The sequence below is a fragment of the Colletotrichum fioriniae genome, assembly GCF_027942845.1.
Source record: "Colletotrichum fioriniae strain IMI 355084 chromosome Unknown scaffold_19, whole genome shotgun sequence".
NCBI lineage: Eukaryota > Fungi > Ascomycota > Sordariomycetes > Glomerellales > Glomerellaceae > Colletotrichum > Colletotrichum fioriniae.
The window spans coordinates 715,631-733,757 of NW_027076855.1; the positions used below are offsets into that span (position 1 = coordinate 715,631).

Sequence of the window (18,127 nt, forward strand, 5' to 3'; positions counted from 1 at the left end):
CCACGACGGCCCTGCGCATTAATCTCCACAACCACCCGCCTACCCTGACCAGCCTGTCCTCGTTGGCTTGTTTATGCCCCCTTTGGACTTTGGACCGGAAGACATGACGACACCCAGCCTGAGCTGACCCTTCCCTCATCTTTTTGCGCCTTTTTGAAGACAACAACCTTCTTCCCGGTCTCACCCACATCTGTTTCTGGTCCCATCCTTAGCGGCCGACTTGCGACAATCGTGGCCCAGCTGTCGCTCCCCCACATCATTTGCTGCGCTTGACCTCGGGCTGTCGAAGGGAGCCCAACCTCACATTTGGTCCTTCGTCCACTCCTTGCTCTGTGCGCTGACGCTGGTCCCTCGACCCTCGTTTAGCCTTTCCCTACGTCGCCTCGGGTTCGCTCATTCCAACTTGCGCCGAAGACGACGATTGCGACGCCGCCCACGCTCACCCATATCTCACGATGCCGCCCTCTGCTGCTGCGGCAAAGAAGCAGAAGAATAAACAGACGCTGACGTTGGCGCAACTGGCATCGTACGACGACTTCCTGACTGATGCTCTAGTCGATCATGTATGGGTCTCGGTTCTGCCGGGCAGCCATGCCACGGACATTTGGGGGCTGGAGAAGCTGACACTTTGCAGGTTTTCTACTGGACTACAATTCCCAAGAACCGCAATTCCTATCACCCTTCGCGAGGCGTACGGGAGGAGGATATTACCCAAATCATCCGCGACGAGCTCGCTGTCAGTAAAGACCTCGAATCCGCCGAGCGCAAGTTGCTAGCCACCGATGGCTTCCGCAAGTTCTTCGCCGCCCTCAAGACGGACAAAGCCAAGGATGACTTCAAGCGTCATATGCGCCGCTACGTCCAGATTTACCTCCCCGATTGCCCCTTTGAGGTGAACTCGACGAACCGTTACACAATTGTGTCGCACGAAGCCGCCATCACTGCCCGACGCTTTATACGGCGAAACGAGACGATCAAGTACTTGGCCGGAACGCAGGTCAACATTTCACCCGAGGAGGAGCGAGAAATGACGGCCCGGAAGAAGGACTTCAGCATTATTATTTCCGCCAGGAACAAATGCGCCAGCCTGTTCATGGGCCCTGCTCGATTTGCGAACCACGACTGCAGAGCTAATGCGAAGCTCATGACTACATCTTCGGCCACGATTGAGATCATTGCAACGAGGAACATTGATGTTGGCGAAGAAATTACCGTTACGTATGCCGAGAACTACTTCGGGGAGGACAATTGCGAATGCCTGTGCAGAACATGCGAAGACAGATGTGCAAACGGTTGGGCGCCGGCAGAAGGAGAAGTCGTGGTCAAGAAGAGCATCGAGGAGTCCGCTTTGGACGGATACTCTTTGCGCCGGAGGAGAAGGGACGATAGCACCGGCCCTTCATCTCGAACTCCTTCCGTCACGCCAGACATCCGGCCACGGGTGTCTAAATCAAGGCTCAGGAGTGGGAAATCTGGTCGAGACTCTCTAGCAGTCGACTCGCCAATGTCAGACGCGGTTTCACCAGAAAAGAAGCAATCCTTCGATTCACTCGTCACACCGCCCATAACCCCATCCAACAGACGAAAGATCTCGGCCACGCAAGCAGTCACAGCCCGTCAGGAAGCTATCGCCACGTCAACAGAGAGCTCGGCCTCCGAGTCTGTGCGCAGCATGTCACTGACCAGTAGCGGAAACGAGGACGGGTCGGTGACGGACATTACTGAGCCGGAGAAAGACTCCCCGGAACCGGACCAAAGTCGGAAGCATTCGGAGCTTGTCAAGAAAGAAGAGTACGAGGAGACCACGGAGCAAGCACTGGCGAAGGCTGCGCCGTTCTCATCGCAAAGAAGGGGCCAGAAGGAAATGTTAGCCACAAGTCGGGCTGCATCTGTTGTGGTCTCCCGATCAATCCCCATCTCGTCCTTATGCAATCCTCCGTCACCGCCTTCTAAAACTTCGGGATCAAACCCTCCGGTATGGCAATACCCGGCGAGCATCCCTCCGTACAAGATACAGGATCGTATGAGTATCGCAGCTGCCATGTGCAGTAGTGTGAGCACAAAGCCAGTGGCAATGTCATCATCGGGCGCATCGAAAAGCTCTAGCACAAGCAGTTCGAAGCTGACACAAAACGTTGATAAATCCCTCCCAACAAAAGAGTCGCTCGGAAGCTCTCGTCGCGAGGCCGTGGTGAAAACGTCCAAGGTTGAGGCTCTGGCGTCAATAGAGCAAGATGGGTTGGGCCACCGCAGCTCCGACACCGTGCTGACTGCAAAGGTCGAAGCACCGGTATCGACAGAAAATCCTGCGCCGATCACTGACAGTATCAAAGTCTGTGCAAAGGTTGCTGAGACGGTGGAGAGCGGTGGTGAGCAGCCACCTCTGAAGAAGCGCAAGTATCAACGACGCACCTTTATCAAGGAGACCACACCACCCGCAAAGACCCGAACGCCCGGCGATTATACTCTAACGCCGCTGTTGCTATCAGAGCCGCAGACAGCATGGGTTCGCTGCATGAATTGCGAGACGGCATTTGTGCAGCAAAATGCGTACTACACCAAGAGTTCGTGCCCGCGCTGCGAACGCCACTCTAAGCTATACGGTTACATTTGGCCGAAGACTGAGAGGGCTGGGCCTCAGGATAAGGAGCAGCGCATCTTGGACCACCGCCTCATCCACCGGTTCCTAGGGCGCGACGAAGAGGCGCGTATCCGGGGACGAAAACGGCCCGCAGCGAGTACATCGGAGACACTCGAAGATTACGCGGGGAGTAGACTTGGAAACAAGCGCCTCAGAACCGCTGGTGAAGAGTCCGGAAAAGGCGAAGATACGAGCGGGTTAAGACGGAGTGGTCGAATGCGCAAGGCTAGCATCAAGGTGGCAGAGCCGTAGGAGAGGCGATGCGCGAAACAGCCAACCGGAGCGGTCCGGGACCCAGCCGGAGAGAAACTCTCCCCAGTCCGGGGCTCCAAAGGCTTCCAACGTGGCTTTTCCTTGAACGCAGAAACGAACGACGGGGATTTATAATTGGAACATGGGGAAACATGAGGTGGAAAAGGCGTATGTCTTGTGTTTCATTGCAACAGCACAATTCTGGCTTGGGATTTTGGTTTGGTCTTTTTCTTGCCCCAGATTTTATTTTCCTGCTGTGCATGCATAATGGCATGCACGCATATGCGGTACATAGTAGATACCATAGCTCCTCGCCTTGCATACTACTGTCCGTCTGCAGGGTGGCAGAGGATGCACAGGGGACTTTTTAGTCCTCCCCCCCCCTTTTTGATTCTGGCGTGGCGTGGTGTTGAGAGACAACATTCCAGCTGGCTGTCTTGGCTGGTAAGCTACTTTAGATAAGGAGGAATTGGATGCACACACACACAGACACAGAGCTACATACAAGGGACCAAAGGGGAATGTCCATTGAGCCGGAGAGGCGAAAGAAAGAATTGATGAGAGAGAGGGTAATCTACTTCTTCAAGACGAGGACATATTTCCCTACGTGCCGCCGCTTGCTGCTTTCTCAACTTTCCTTAATCTTCTTTACTGTGTAAGGAGGAAAGGTATTGTTTGTTTTTATTCTTCCCCTTGCCTTTTTCCCCAACCGTTGTCGGATTCGGACATTCAGCTTATCAAGCAGCCCTCAGCGCGTACCTCATGCGAGTTTGCTTACTTGCGTTACTGCGCATCTTTTGCTGATGGTTTCGGTCGGCGACCGAAAGCGACTTCTCTCACCAAAAGCAAAGACGTGGGAACTTGACCTTGGATGTTGTTGGTGGCATAGATACACATTCATTCATACATACATACCTTCAAGCTACCTTGGGCACACCACCATCTTGTCCATTTATCTTTCTCTTCCTCGACAGGTAAACGACGACTTACACCGACCGCTGCGACCATCACCTCAACCACATCTCAATCTCACCTCTCAGAGCTCTTCCCACCCCGCCGCCTTGGAACAATCTGCATAAAAACGGTGTCGTCGTGAACGGTGCGTCGCTAGCAACCTGCGCTAAGGCAAGCAAACACTATCCTAGGACCTAGGAAGCTTTGCCTTTTCCTTTCCCTGCTCTTTCTGCCCTGCTTGTCATAAAGCTCGAGCACACCTCACTACCTATCCTTAGCTCGGGTCCTGTTGCTTGCTCGCAGCTCACCACCACTCACCACCCATCACTCACCGACTTATATCTTGGGCCCCTCACCTGCCTGCTACCGGTATTGAGTTTCCACTCGGGATTGTTTCCCAAGAAACCGAGCCAAGGTTCTCCTATTCTCTTTTGGATCTATATCCTTTCATCTTGGTACCCCTCGTCCCATCCAACCCTTCTTCGCACTTCATCACGAAGTGCATGTTAAAGGGGAGGGACATCCGCCATTCATCATGTCAACGGAGACCTTTACACAAAAGACCATGATGAGTGCCGGCCTCTCGGGGCCGCACAACTATCTCGACTACCAACACCAACACCAGCATCACCTGTACAACCCGGCACCAAGGCTGTCCGCCCTTGCCTCTCCGCACCTTTCCTCCCGGAGCCAGACTAAGCAAGCCAAAAGGCGGTCGCTGACGGCGGCCCGGCAACAACCACGAAAACCACAACCGCAGGCGTTACATCCTCTGACAACGCTGCTGGCCGTCATATTCGATTTCTTCCTGAGGGGCATTTTGGACCTCACAAGACCACCGAGGGAGCTCGTCAAGTTCACCGTCATGGGCATTTTCGACACGCTGTGCTGGGCGTATCATGCACTGCCAATGCCGCTAGCGCTCGGTCTTCTCTACTATGGGTTCCAGAGCGTCCCGGACGCGCTGCACGGCGTCGAGGAGCTGCGGATGATTTACAGCACGAGGCTGGGCGGCGATACATTCCCTGGGAGTGCATCCGGCATCGAGGGTCTCTACGGGCTGGGCGAGATAGCTTTGGTGCGATGGGGTGATTTGGGAGTATGGTCGGTAAGTTTGCATCTCTCACTCTTTTCATTTTTGACATCATTTCTCCTCTCTCCCTCACTGTGGGGTTTATACAAAACATGAAGAGTATTGAGACTGATGTTTTTTTGGTTCAGGCGTTTTACTGTCTCGCTTTGATGACAGCAGCGTATGCGGTCATGGTCCTCTTGGAGATGCGCGACTACATCCGCGACACCTGGGCTCTCATAATGGACGAGGCTCTCGAGGTCCAGGCGTTGCGGGCGGACGAGTGCTAGTCGACGCCTCCGGAATTTCGGAAGGGGTGGTTTAGTCCTCTTTTCGCCTCGCTTTTTTCACGCTTCTTCCCCCTATTTTGGACCTTTCTGGACCTTTTTAGAGGCAATCAGAATCCCATCCTGCCCTACGGTCGCGGGGTCGGCATTCGGCGTTGGTTGCTAGTTGTTATTTCTATCTTTTTATTTTCGTTGGGGGGCGAGAGGTGAGAATGTGGTTCAGAGAGAGAGAGAGCATCGGCGGTCGGACATTTGGAGATCTTCATTCCCCGAATCCTGGCTATCACTCTCACTTTCACACACACACCCTCTCTCTCTCTCACTTTCATCTCATTCAATGGGATCAGCAGGCGTCGACCGGTACAAAAGTTTAAACGGCCAAAAATGGGTATATATGCACAGGCGCTTTGGGCAAGAGTTTCGCATCTCTTGGCGTGGATTTCAATTCTCCGTATCTTCGGATGACGAGCAAATATGAGGAGTTTTGCTTTGGGTTTGGACCTGGGAAAGGAAGAAACGCAAAAAAGATTGCGGAGGAAACATTGGGATACAGCGAGACTGAACTTAGAAAGCACCCGATGCAGAAACTGTCACAGTCGCAGTCACAGTCGCATTCGCGGTCGGCTGGCATCGGTGGGACGCTTCATGATGATGATATTACAATACCTAATAATGAACAAGACTGTTGACTGTCCTGCACTCTCACTCCCCTTCCCATCCAGTGAGATGGCTGGAAGTAGGTGTGGGCAGGCAACATATTTCGAGATGAACTCGATCTCAGCTCATCCATCCTTTCTCGTCCTTTCAGTGCGCTCCTCTGATCGATGCAAACCAACCACTCAGCTCCGAGTCTCGTTATCATGATTCCAGATCCCCCCCGACTGGGCAATATAATTCGAGGTGCACTTTTGCTTTGTCTTTGGAGCACTCATTGGACACTGCTCTTTGCCCTGCTGCAGCCAACAGGCCATCCACACGCCCAATCATTGGGCGCCACAACCATTCCCTGCCTTGCTCGCTGCATCTATTCTCCTTGTCTCTCGCTTCCTCTTCATCAGTTCACCAGTCTCGGTGTCTCGGTCGCCCTCTCACATTGAGGCTCCGATCCCTCGTCTCCTTGCTGACGAGTTGCTTTTTTTTCCCATTCCCCGCATTCTTCGACTAATCAAAGATACCAACAGCAAACACAGACATGGGTGGGCCGCAGTCAGCTCAGCCTTTTGCGGCAGAGACAGAATGGGGGTTACATGTTCGTTTCCTCTCTCTCTCCAGAACTCCGGCCGACTGATTCGGACCTCCACTTCATGGTCTGGGTTCCGCCCTACCACAAGCCACCCACCCTCTTTCCCCCCCGTGGCCCCGTTCCAGCCGTCTCGAAACGGAGGACCATCTTTGGAGAATTTAATCGACACCCCAACTTTCTAGCACACACTTTCTCGAATCTTAACCAATCAGAGGCCGCCCCGGCACAGAAGATCAGGCTGGCTGGACTGCTGCTGGACCTTGGATGCCCGATTCTCCTGTTACTACCACGTGTCGAGCTGGGCAGCTGAGGCAGAAGTGCACGAATAGAGCAGACATGAACCCTCTTTCCCAGCCCTTCGTTGGTTGAAGAAGGGGTAGCTACTTCGGAGAGTTCTTTCTCGGCCGTAAAAAGATCTACGTCCCATCGTCCTCGCCACACGTTCGGAGTTGCTGGGATGACCGTAGGGCCGGCCGCGACCGTTGGAGATTCTTGTTATAAGGTCGCATGTCAGACCCAACTCTACCTACCTACCTATCTACCAACTCCGGAGTTCGCGAGCCTTATTCTTCTGTGCTGACGATGAGATTCCTTCTGGGACATGCCTGACCTTGCTTGAACCCCGCGATTCATGTTTGCATTCGGAACTTTTTATTCCTTACGCTGCCTTCCGGAAAGTCTCTGGACACTCTTCCTCTTTTGAACTCTTTCCTTTCCACTTTACACACAAAGTCTTACCCCGACATTCTTCATCCCGCTGATTGCCGCGCGTGGGATGATTGAACACCAAGGGAACGTGAAACAACAACAGCGCTTACCGTCTACGCCCGCCATCCGATCGACGACTAGTTCCCAAGGGGTTGATATCTTATCAGGAACAGCAAACAGGAGAGAAACTCTGGCTTGGACCTAGTCAAAATGTTGAGAATGTTTTCCAACATGAATGGGCTTGGGGGTTCGCTTTTGGTTGTCATCGTGCTTATGGCTCTGGTCTTTGCCGCATCCAGATTCGACTTTGTAAGTGTTTCACTCTCGGGTGGTGGTGCAGCACCACCACCACTACCACTACCGCACCTTCGGATAGCGACGGTACTAATCGGCTTATACAGATCTTGACGTCAGGCAAGTCCAAAGATGGTGATTTGGAAGGGGAGGATGATTCGACTTATGCTTTCTACGCTTCCAAGAGGAGGAGGGCTTCCAGTAAGTTGGTGCCCACATGACCGACGTGCTAGTTATTGACGAGATTCAAAGGTGTAAAGAGGGTCACATTTGACATCTAGCAACGAACGTACGCGTTGGGCCGGCATCCATCGAGCACCTAAGGAAGCAAGTTGGAATGTTTTTTTTTCGGCATGAAGGAATAGGCGCACTGGAACGGCACTGGAGGAGTTTTTGTTCCACGGCAGCTCATCGCTCGTTGTCAGCCTTTACACGACACCATAGTTTTTGATTCAAATTGAGTGTACAAATTTGTTTGTAAGATGCATTACCTACCTTACAAGATGTGTAAGGAGCAAGAGGTAATTAGGCCTAGCTGGTGCACAGCATTATATGAGGCTGCGTGTTAAATTACTTTCATTGACATTTACCAAAGCGTAGTAACTCTCCTTCGATTTGTTTTGCTGGGCATGTCTTGGTGTTTCCGCTTCTCGGATGCCCAAAGTTATCGGGACTTCGACATACCATATGATAAATGAAGTTTGCATGTGGAAACCTTCACAAGCATATCTGTTGGCCTAGAACAAGGTGGGCCAACTCACTTGTAAACTGTTTTGAGAATGATGATCGAGCTGGGACAATGGGGCACTACATAGGGACTAAATCCGTGAGAAGAACCCGATTGAGGCAACATTTCTAAGGACTAGAAAACTCAATTCAAAACTTTTACTGCCTTTCAGGCTGTTGAAGCCTCCAAGCCTTCATGGGCGAGAAGGTCTGGCTCTAGTCCTCAGTGTTTGGTGAATCAAACCACTGCTTGGGTTTTGCCAAGCCGAGTCTGAGTCTCAACGACTTGATATAGGGCTCCTGCCCGAATACCTCACTGTGCTGTCAAAATTTCGGCCTGGATCTTGTTGCCTTCAATAGTGTCGACCCCTTCAGGGTTGTCTCTAGTATGTACCAGCGCATAGAAATCCATGTCCAGCGCATCATCGTCCGAAAATCCGTACAGCTTCCGGTGCGATTTGATGTCGAGATAGTCTTGGCAATTATCGCAGCTTCCGACATCCCACCGACTGAGAACCGATTTCGTATCCAAAAGCATATCTGGCAGGCCATTCTTGCCCTTGGCCCAGGTCGAAACCACGAAGGAACCGCGTATTCGAGCGCGATTGATGCCAGTCGCCGTGATTTTGGGTCCTTCTCTGAGGTCTGGTCCAGGGAGTTGGAAATGACCCCTCGGTCTGGGATAATCGTACCCAAGAGTAGCTGTGTTGGTGACATCCTGGACTCATTAGACACAGTCAATCACGGACTTGGGCGGAGTCTTACATTGGATGTCATCGGTCGCGTATCCCCGGGCGTAATATCCTCTCTGGTGAATGGATCCAGAGGGGTGTCTAGACTCAGTCCCTCTGTGCCTTTGAGGCCAGGTATGATGTCCAGTTGTTTGGACTTGTTGTGAGTATCCTGCCACTTCCAGAACATGTAGTCTATATAGCAGTGGTGGAAGAAAAAGACCGGGTCAAATGCTGCCGTATCGTTCTCGCCCATGTCACCGTTCGCGAATGGATAAACGTCGACATTGTCATTGGGCTTGTGGGGAACGTCGAAACCCCCAATGGCCAGATGCATGGCGTTGTGAGGCTGCTCGAGGGAGACCACCACAGACCCAAATCCTCCCTTCACCTTCTTTGTGTTTCAGTCTGACGCTGATTGCGAGTTCAAAAAAACAGTGTAATTGGGTGCATCGAGGCATTCTTTGTAGTTGTCTGCTATTCCCGCCTTGATCTCATCGCCTTTGTGATTATTGAAGCCCTTCAGGTTGAGCCAGCGTGTGACGTTGCCGTTCAACAGTTCAGTCGGTTGCCCGGCTGGCAGCTCGTTCACTTCGACATTGTGGTCCAAAGTCTGGGTATTGAAATCGGAGCTGACGAGTCCAGAATAGGGATATCGCACAGTGTCATACCCCTTGGGCTTCGTGTGGCCATTGGGCTTGTCTTTTCCCTCAACATCTAGATCGTGTACGTCTTGCTGTAATTTGTAGGAGAAGAGAGGGTTCGGGATGGATTGCCCATCTTTGAACTTGTAGTCCTTCTGGGTGAAGAGATCAGGGAGTCCTTTCTCCAACGACGCATTTGACCGCTCGTTCCAGTAAGGGAGAGCAGCATCGTCGCATCCTGGGGCACTTCGAAGAGCATTCTCGAGTCGCAAGAGGTAGGCACGGTGCCACGTGGGGAACAACACCGATCCATGCCTACAGTAGACTGGTGCGGGAAGGCCATGATAGCCAGCGATAGTGTAGTAGGAATTCTCGTGGTCTGGCTTTAGGCTGATAATATACTGAAACGCCTTGACGATCATGTCACGCTCATCCTGACTGAGAGTATCGAGATCTTTCCTGATGCGAAGTTTGGACATGGTGGGTAGTCTGTTTTTGTTGATGCGAGAATGGCAGCAGTATTCATGCAGACGAGACAATATCTCAAGGCAAGACCGGGTGTTGGTCTCTCTCAACGCCGAAATAAGGTATGCCAATCTACGGACAATCAAGAGGAGGATCGTTGGCAATATTTATAGACCTTTGTCAAGCAAAGACTCTATCAGTTTTTCTCCCCTCTCAACAATGATCTACAAGTTCCATTGACTTTGGTGTGATCTCTCGCATATCTATTACGCAAGATCCAGTTTACACACTCAAACAGGTGGTCATTTATGATATGATGGTCGGCACTTGGCATTTCCCTACTCTTTTGGCGTAAAGATCCTTTGTAACTACCGAAAACGAAGCCGAAACCAATCATCTGGGTGGTTTTCGGTTTTTCCACTATAGAGGCCAGCCCAACTGCATGTCTTGAATGTACGTGGGAATAGTGCAATGCGGGCCGTGCCACGGTGCGGGGGATGAGGGATGAGGCTGGCTGAATGGTGACCAACGTTTCGTGGGAGCTGAAACCCCGAAAGAAGACATAGAGCATCAACACAGCGCAGTGAGAATCAGCGGTGAGCACCGAGGTTGTCTTAGTCAACGTCAGTCCATTCGCACGATTGGTCGTCCACGCAATCAGTCGGGAACTGCATGACTGATGGAATCATTTGCATCCATTACGTCGGCGATGGAAATATGAATCCAGAAGAAATTCACGTTTAATGGCACTTGTAGTCGGTGAAGGCCATGTGCGTCTGAGTGAGACAAGAAGCGTCAACTGGTTAGACGGAGGTTCGATCGGCTGAAGCTAACAATCACCAATAAGGATGGAACTAGAGCTGATCATTGCCTAAAGTGATGTCAAAAGCAGTCGAGAGAGTTAAGAATCGAAAATCTAGGTGCATGTAATTCTCATGTCAGACTTCAGAGAATTGCCAATCTGGAGTTGGCAAGCACAAGCTTCACTTTGACCACATCGTTCTAGCCCTCATCAGTTGTCGGAACACTCTAATACCGACTTAGCACGCAATGGAAAATACGTGGACTGACTTTATAATCTGTACTCGTCGTCAACGGGGCGTATTCATATTCATTTTGCTGTTTCGGTGGTTGGATATCAGGCTCCATCGGGACCAGGGCCAAGAGCACTGGCTTCTATCGATGAAATAGTTCCAGTTGGAAACTACATCCTACATGATAGTAGGAGATCACTGACAACCAATACTTGATCTCATACACCTCTAGGTTTTAAGCAGACGACTGAGGAGCAAGATTACCGCTATGAACAATGCTCTTTCAGTGAGTTTACTTGACTTCAATCGTGGAGAATGAAGTGATTGAAGGCAAATCACTGTAGCCCCAATATTAACTAAACGACTGAGTTGAGGTAAGATTTACGAGTCCGTCGATAAGCGGCCGATGAAAAACAGGCTGATGGATAATCATTATCTGCAGGTCAATTATGTTTGAGAACGGGCTGCTATCACTGTTTGTTCAAGAAGTAAAAGCCTTGGTATGAGGTCGTCAAGATGGATTCAGCAGAAAACCATTCAACTTCGGGGTAGCCGACAATACCTTGGTGGATGATTTGGATCGTCAAAAGCCTCTGAATCATGCTGACACTGTGCCGGTCCCTGCGGCTGTGGCTGTGGTGGTGCAGATCACTTTCGCCGGGCAAAGCTGTCACGCTGTGCCACTGGATTACTGTCACGCGTGTGGCTGTGAAATAGGATCACTAGGCAGACACAATATGGAGCAAAGTCTTAAAGAAGCAGAAGTTTCTGATCGTAAGAAGACTGCAACTGAACCATCACGAACGCGAGAACGCGAATACCACAGGTGCATCATACTCAACCGTGCGTCACAAGAAAATGTCGTCCGCTTCCCAATACTCCAACATGAAGCCACTTCCCATTGCCCCTGCAGACGAAGCTCCGCCGCCGTACGAAGAAAAACCCCGCACGAGTCCGGTACCACCACCGTCCCGAGGGAGTCCAGGGCCAGGGCCACGCCCAGCAGGACCGTCGTCGGGTCCGCAGGTGGTAGCCCGCCAGTTCCCGCCATCATTCAATGTCTACTCGCAGAGTTTCAGCAGGACCATGCTTCTCGGCGAGCATCAGAGCCAGCCGTTTTATGGCATGTCGATACACAGCGGGCTGAGCAGCTCGCCGCCCATTGTGCTGCACTCTGGGCCGTCGGACAAGTTCCCGCCGCTGGCGTCAGTAGAGTACCATAGTTTCAGCAGCAGAATGAGCATAACGCTGCCACCTGCGTTGATACGTACACCAGGCGGCGGGCCCATTGTCGAACTGGAATCAAAAAGCGACTTCCCTTCGTGGAGCTACCTTTTCGCCATAGGCGTTGGACCAAACTGCGAAAGATTAGAGCACTTTGAGTGGAGGACAAGCTCTGGCGAAGCGATCGCTGCGCTGGATGGCCGAAGCAGGGGCTGGAAGCTCATCAGGCTTGCTCAATCAGTGCCCCAGAATGCCGGACCAGGCGCCTTCAGGGGAGGTGATGGAAAGGAAGTGGTTGCTGTCTGGACGGATGCTGGCATGAGTATGACCAAGCTGGCCAAGTTTGCGTTCATGGGCAGTGGGTTGACGGGTGAGCTGGGCGAACGGTGGGCAATTATGGCCGTCATATCTGGCTTGGCCATCTTTGAGCGACAGAGACAGCGAAGGCGTAACAATCACTAATGTCTACACCTGCCAAGGTTGAGGAGACGGAGTTAGAAGATTGATGGATGAGCTCACGATTTGTAAGATGCCCAGGCACGCCAGGGAACTGTTTCGTTTAGTTTAGTTCGATACCCGTAGGCTTTGACAGGCGATTGAACCTGTTTAGTAAAGATAAGATCGCTTGCAATGATTCACTGACTCAAGGATTTGAGCGTAGCTGTGGCACGCCTACCGGGCGGCGTGTGATGAAAGGATGAACTGCCGCGTTTGAAATGATGCCACCTGGCTGAGCAGCGAGCGCTTCTTTTGGCTGCGCCGCCAGGGGCTTTTCTGCGCGTGCATCATGTTGAGTGAAGCGACAACCTTGACTGTGAACTTGGACAGGCCGAGTCAGGTGGTCGCTATTAGGAGAAACCGTCGCCAGAACATCTCAGTCTGAATCAACTCCATAGGGCAGTGATCAACTCGGCCGAGAAAGAAGACCACGATGGACCAACATAGCCAAGCTTGGTGTTCGTAGATTCGATCGACTCTCCACGAAGGCATCCTGGCGTCGCATCGATCATGAGATTTTGTGCAGAGTGGACTCGGTGACTGGGTCATTCACTGCTGGCGAGAACAGTGAAAGAAGGGATTTCCATAAGATCGGCGATGTTTGTGTGTGGTACGCAGGTACGCGCTCGTCGATCGGCTGAAAAGGGGGTGGGAAATCCTTGCTGGGTCTCTGTGTGGAACATTGGGCCTTGAACGTCGAGTTACAACGGGGCTCCCAGCGGCCTGGCTGGCCCCCTGTGGAGTAAGAAAGAAAGGGAAAAAAAAAGATGTGCGTGATGGTTGATGTGCGGTGAAGCGCTGGCGCGCTGACCGGGGTTAGAATAGATTGAAATGGGGAACATGATAGGGATGGGATGACAAGGCCGTAGCCGTGAGACCCGGGCGGTTGGCAGACGGATCACGGCACGGGGCTCCGAGCAGATCTTCTCACTCTCGCAGCGTCAATCAGCAAAAAGAGAGTTATCCGTGGAAGTGGTCAAGCGGTGGATGACGGAGACTGGAGTCCAAGGGGGGCAGCGCCAATGCTCATGTTCTGCATTGATGGATACAGTGGCCTGCTCATCGACGTCGTCATTAGCCTCGGGCCAAAGTCGTCAAAAGCATATTGAGGTGGGCAGTGGGCACGGGAAGTCTATTAGCAAAAGCATATCACGCATACTGCTTATACTGTGTGAGGGGGCGGCGGGCATCTCCCTACTTTAAATCAATCTCGCATTGACGGAATCCTTCGTTGGACTCGTGGAGTTCTACAACAATGCCGCTGTCCGCTGGACGACTGGGCCAGGAAGAGATCAAGCGTAATTTCAACTTGGACTTGAATTGGGCATGGATTACCTAGCAGAGATGCTCAGAACGGTGGTTGCTCCCGAGTTCGGGCGCGCGCCGCCACATGGCCCCTCCTGGTCCATCGTTTGTTGGGTCTTCTTCCCGTGCTCATGTCCGAAAATTGACGGGAAAAAAGAAGAAAAGAGAAGAGACGCAGGGCGGACCAGGTCAGACTACAAAGTTATCAGTTGGCTCCTTGGTTCTTGAGAGCCGCTGAAGCCCCGTTCAATCTCTTGATCAAGCCTGCCGCCTGCCAGTGTCCCGCAGGAAGAGCCCAGAAGGGAGGCCATTCAAGGAATAGAAGCCAACAGCCTGGCCGGTTTAGCCTACCGAGCGGCCTAGAAAGGTGGCCAGGCCTGTAATCATAATGTTTGTGTGCCCGTTGCCCAGCCTGCAAGCTGCAAGCTGCAAGAACAGAGATAATGAGGAGTCAAAATACCCAGCCTGGAAGCGCTCAGGTCAGCAGCTGGCGGCGGCAAAGTCGTTGGCAGTGACAGGGCAGGATTCTCTTCTGGGATGAAGCAGAGAGGATTGGTGGAAAGGGGAGGGAACTGCAACTCAAGGAAGTCCACTAGGCCAGGGAAACGTCTGTGCCATGCGTTGCGCAGGGGGGGGGGGGCAAAAGTGGTTTTTTCCAGAGAACGATTTCTATCCATGATGCGTGGGCTCGAAGGCTCGAAGCGTGGTAACCCCTGAGGTCCCGCCACGACGGCCAGGACGTTGAGCCTCTTTCGGGAAGTAGCGCGTAGAGTGTTAATTGAGGCCGCGGAGGCTGCAGGGCGAATCTGGTGATAATTAAGAAAAAGGGGATGGGTCTCAGGACTTGGCTGTTTCAGGGTGGCCGCCGGGATCTGACGGGGGTCTGACCGGGGGCTCCCGGTGGTAGACGCCGGGATGGCCAATCGGTTCGGCCAGCGAAGTTCGGGAGTGGATCTACAAGCACCGGTTGACATGGGATGAATCCTTGCTCGCGTTGTTCAAGTTGAGCTCCAGCCCTTGTCTAGTCTCCTTGTCGAGGCCATCGAGGGGGACTTGCATTGTCTCACCTTTTGGCGCATGTCAACTGAACTGACATTTGCTTCTTCCCCAACTGACAACGACATGGCAGTTGGCCGAGCCATCTGCAAGTTGTGAACGCATCATGGTCCATGGGTACTATCAGCATCGTGGCATGGATAGACCTATCTACGCTTATGCTAGCGCCCGGAACAGTCCACCAACTTGAGCCTGTCCAATATGTTTGCATCACGCACACCAGCGTAAGCGCAGTCGGCACTCGCCTGTTGCTCTCAGAAAGTCTTGGATATCTTGGCCCCCTTGACTCCTTCAACCTTGAGCCATGAGGCTTGAGCTCCTCGTGCCCCTCGTTATCCCAGACATCTGTGCCAGGCTTCCCAGACTCCCAGCAGCGTGGAAGATGTTGCTCAGAGTCTATTGGCTTCTTCCCCTGAGCCACATCTTCTAGATTCCGAAGCCCACCACTCACAGTACATCAAATCCAAAGAGGACCAAGACCCCCAAAGACCACCACCCACATCCCAATGATCCCAGCTGTGCCTGTCTCCCGCATACGCGAGATCCCCCTCCCCATGTTTATCCCCACCACCTGGCCGGATATGATTGTTCTGCGTATAATTGAAACTTTGGCGGAGCGGCGGAAGTGGTCCTCTTAATCTTGACCCGATGGAGTTGAGAAAGGACGCCAACGGCGCAAGTGCCCGCGTTGGGAAAACAACCTACGATGCCTTCCCGTATATATCATCGCCTCTGCCCGGCCGTACTCTGCCTTGAACTCTCTTTCCTACGATCCATAGTGTTCAGCTTCACTTGACTTGTGTGTCTATCTCATTCCTTCGTTCAACTTTTGTCATTCTTTTCACTTGACCAGGTAGTCATTCATTCTTTTCGGTCCTTGACCTCCAACAACACTCATTCCTCCCAACCGACCTCGATATTCTCACAGTCAAGCCAAACCCCTTTTTTGAACAACTCCCGAAAAAAACAACCTCAAATCGCAAAAATGAAGTCCGCTATCGCCTCCCTTCTTGGATCCGCAGCCCTGGTGGCTGCCCACGGTTACGTCTCTGATGGTCTCATCAGCGGCACGAACTACACCTTCTACCAGCCCTACCAGGACCCGTACACGAGCCCGGCCCCCGAGCGTATCTCCCGTCCCATCCAGGGCAACGGCCCCGTCGAGGACCTGACCAGCATCGACCTCCAGTGCGGTGGCTACACCGCCGGTGGTGTCAAGGGTTCCTCCCCCGCCAAGCTCGTCGCTGAGGCCAAGGCTGGTGACGAGGTCACCCTCAACTGGACTCTCTGGCCCGAGTCTCACATTGGCCCTACCATCACCTACATGGCCAAGTGCGCCGGTGATGACTGCACCACCTTCACCCCCAACACCGACAAGGTCTGGTTCAAGGTTCAGGAGAGTGGCCGTGAGGGCACCTCCAACACCTGGGGTGCCACCCCCCTCATGACCGCCGGCAACTCTGGCGTCAAGTACACCATCCCCGAGTGCCTTGCCCCCGGCCAGTACCTCGTCCGCCACGAGATCATCGCCCTCCACGCCTCCTACTCCTACCCCGGCGCCCAGTTCTACCCGGGATGCCACCAGATCAAGGTTACCGGTTCCGGCAGCACCAGCCCCTCTGACCTGGTTGCCTTCCCCGGTGCCTACGCCGCCACTGATGCCGGTATCACCTACGATGCCTACAAGGCCCAGGAGTACACCGTCCCTGGCCCTGCCGTCTTCTCCTGCTCTGGCTCTGGTTCCGGCTCTGGCTCCGGCTCCGGCGCTGCTTCCTCCGCTGCCCCCGTTGCCACCTCCGCTGCCGCTACCTCTGCCGCTGCTGCTACCTCCGTCCCGGCCGCCACCTCTGCCCCCGCCACCTCTGTTGCCTCTGCTGCTACCCCCAGCCAGACTGCCACCGATGATGAGGAGGACTGCCCCGTTGAGTCTGCCTCCGCCACCGTCAGCGCCGCTGCCACCGTCCCTACTCTTGCCGCCGATGAGGAGGAGGACTGCCCCTGCCGAGTCCGAGGTCCCTACCGCCACTGCCACCGCTGCCCCCTGTTGCCACCCCTACTCAGGCCGCTGACGACGAGGAGGACTGCCCCGCTGAGTCTGAGGCTCCCGTCGCTACCTCTACCGCCGCCGCCCCCGTCGCTACTCCCTACCCAGGCTGCCTCCGACGATGAGGAGGACTGCCCTGCCGAGTCCTCTGCCCCCGTTGCCACTCCCACTCCCACCCAGGCTGCTGACGACGAGGAGGACTGCCCCGTCGAGACCCCCTCCGCGACCGCTGTCGCCAAGCGCATGAGCATCCACGACCGCCGCATCCAGGCATAAGCGATTTCCACGATTTCACTGTTTATCATGGGATCTGGTCTCGAGGGTTGAGACGACCTAGATGGCTCAGGGGATGAGATAGCTATCCGGCTCGTAGTGGGTGTTCACACTTGTGGCGCCCACGAATCTGATTCGGTCCAGGACCAATCTGTTTCATGTACAAAGTCTTTCCTGTATACCGCTTTACATAAAGTATATATCTTTAACGATATAGATCGTACCATTTGTCACGTTCATAATCTGTTCAAACTACTCTCAATTTGCATCGTGACTGTGGAGGAAACCCTCCTGTGTAAAAGCGGGTTAGGGAAAAAAACATCCCGTCGGATATTCCGTTCAAAGATCAGATGAACTCGGGTTCCTGAAGACTGCTGACGAACGGCTTGCTCAAGTGGTTTCAACTACATTGAAATAAGGCCCAGTTTATGAACCCTGTCGGGGTAGCCTTAGCGCCGTCGTTTTCAATAAAGATCACTATGATCGCTGTTATCATAAAGCTTGACAGGCATGATCCTTTCAATCCACTTCAAAGGTACGAAGGCCTCGGCAAGTCTCGGACGATCAGGCTTTTGCAGACCCTTGGTTCGCGAACAACAAGTTACATGGGAAAGGGAAAACCTGCATTACTCTCGCTGCATTCATACTCATCGCCTCGATCCAAAATTTGTTGGTT

The 18,127-nt window shown here is 53.1% G+C and overlaps 4 protein-coding genes across 4 annotated transcripts; 3 read left to right on the plus strand and 1 right to left on the minus strand.

Annotated features, from left to right (window-relative positions):
- Positions 1–455: 455 nt before the first annotated feature.
- set9 (histone lysine methyltransferase Set9) lies at positions 456–2,893 on the plus strand (the record flags this gene model as incomplete). Its single annotated transcript, XM_053192519.1, has 2 exons — positions 456–563; positions 635–2,893. The coding sequence occupies 2 exons, from the start codon at positions 456–458 to the stop codon at positions 2,891–2,893; spliced, it is 2,367 nt and encodes a 788-aa protein (XP_053049876.1).
- Positions 2,894–9,311: 6,418 nt separating this feature from the next.
- On the minus strand, positions 9,312–9,985 carry N0V96_011926 (uncharacterized protein; the record flags this gene model as incomplete). Its single annotated transcript, XM_065759440.1, has 2 exons — positions 9,312–9,953; positions 9,980–9,985. The coding sequence occupies 2 exons, from the start codon at positions 9,983–9,985 to the stop codon at positions 9,312–9,314; spliced, it is 648 nt and encodes a 215-aa protein (XP_065612004.1).
- A 1,924-nt stretch (positions 9,986–11,909) lies between these two features.
- N0V96_011927 (uncharacterized protein) lies at positions 11,910–12,737 on the plus strand (the record flags this gene model as incomplete). The annotated part of the gene is made up of 2 exons (XM_065759441.1): positions 11,910–11,914; positions 12,134–12,737. 2 exons carry the CDS (start codon positions 11,910–11,912, stop codon positions 12,735–12,737), a joined length of 609 nt encoding a protein of 202 aa, XP_065612005.1.
- Positions 12,738–16,119: 3,382 nt separating this feature from the next.
- On the plus strand, positions 16,120–17,454 carry N0V96_011928 (uncharacterized protein; the record flags this gene model as incomplete). The annotated part of the gene is made up of 2 exons (XM_065759442.1): positions 16,120–16,124; positions 16,200–17,454. 2 exons carry the CDS (start codon positions 16,120–16,122, stop codon positions 17,452–17,454), a joined length of 1,260 nt encoding a protein of 419 aa, XP_065612006.1.
- Positions 17,455–18,127: the final 673 nt, after the last annotated feature.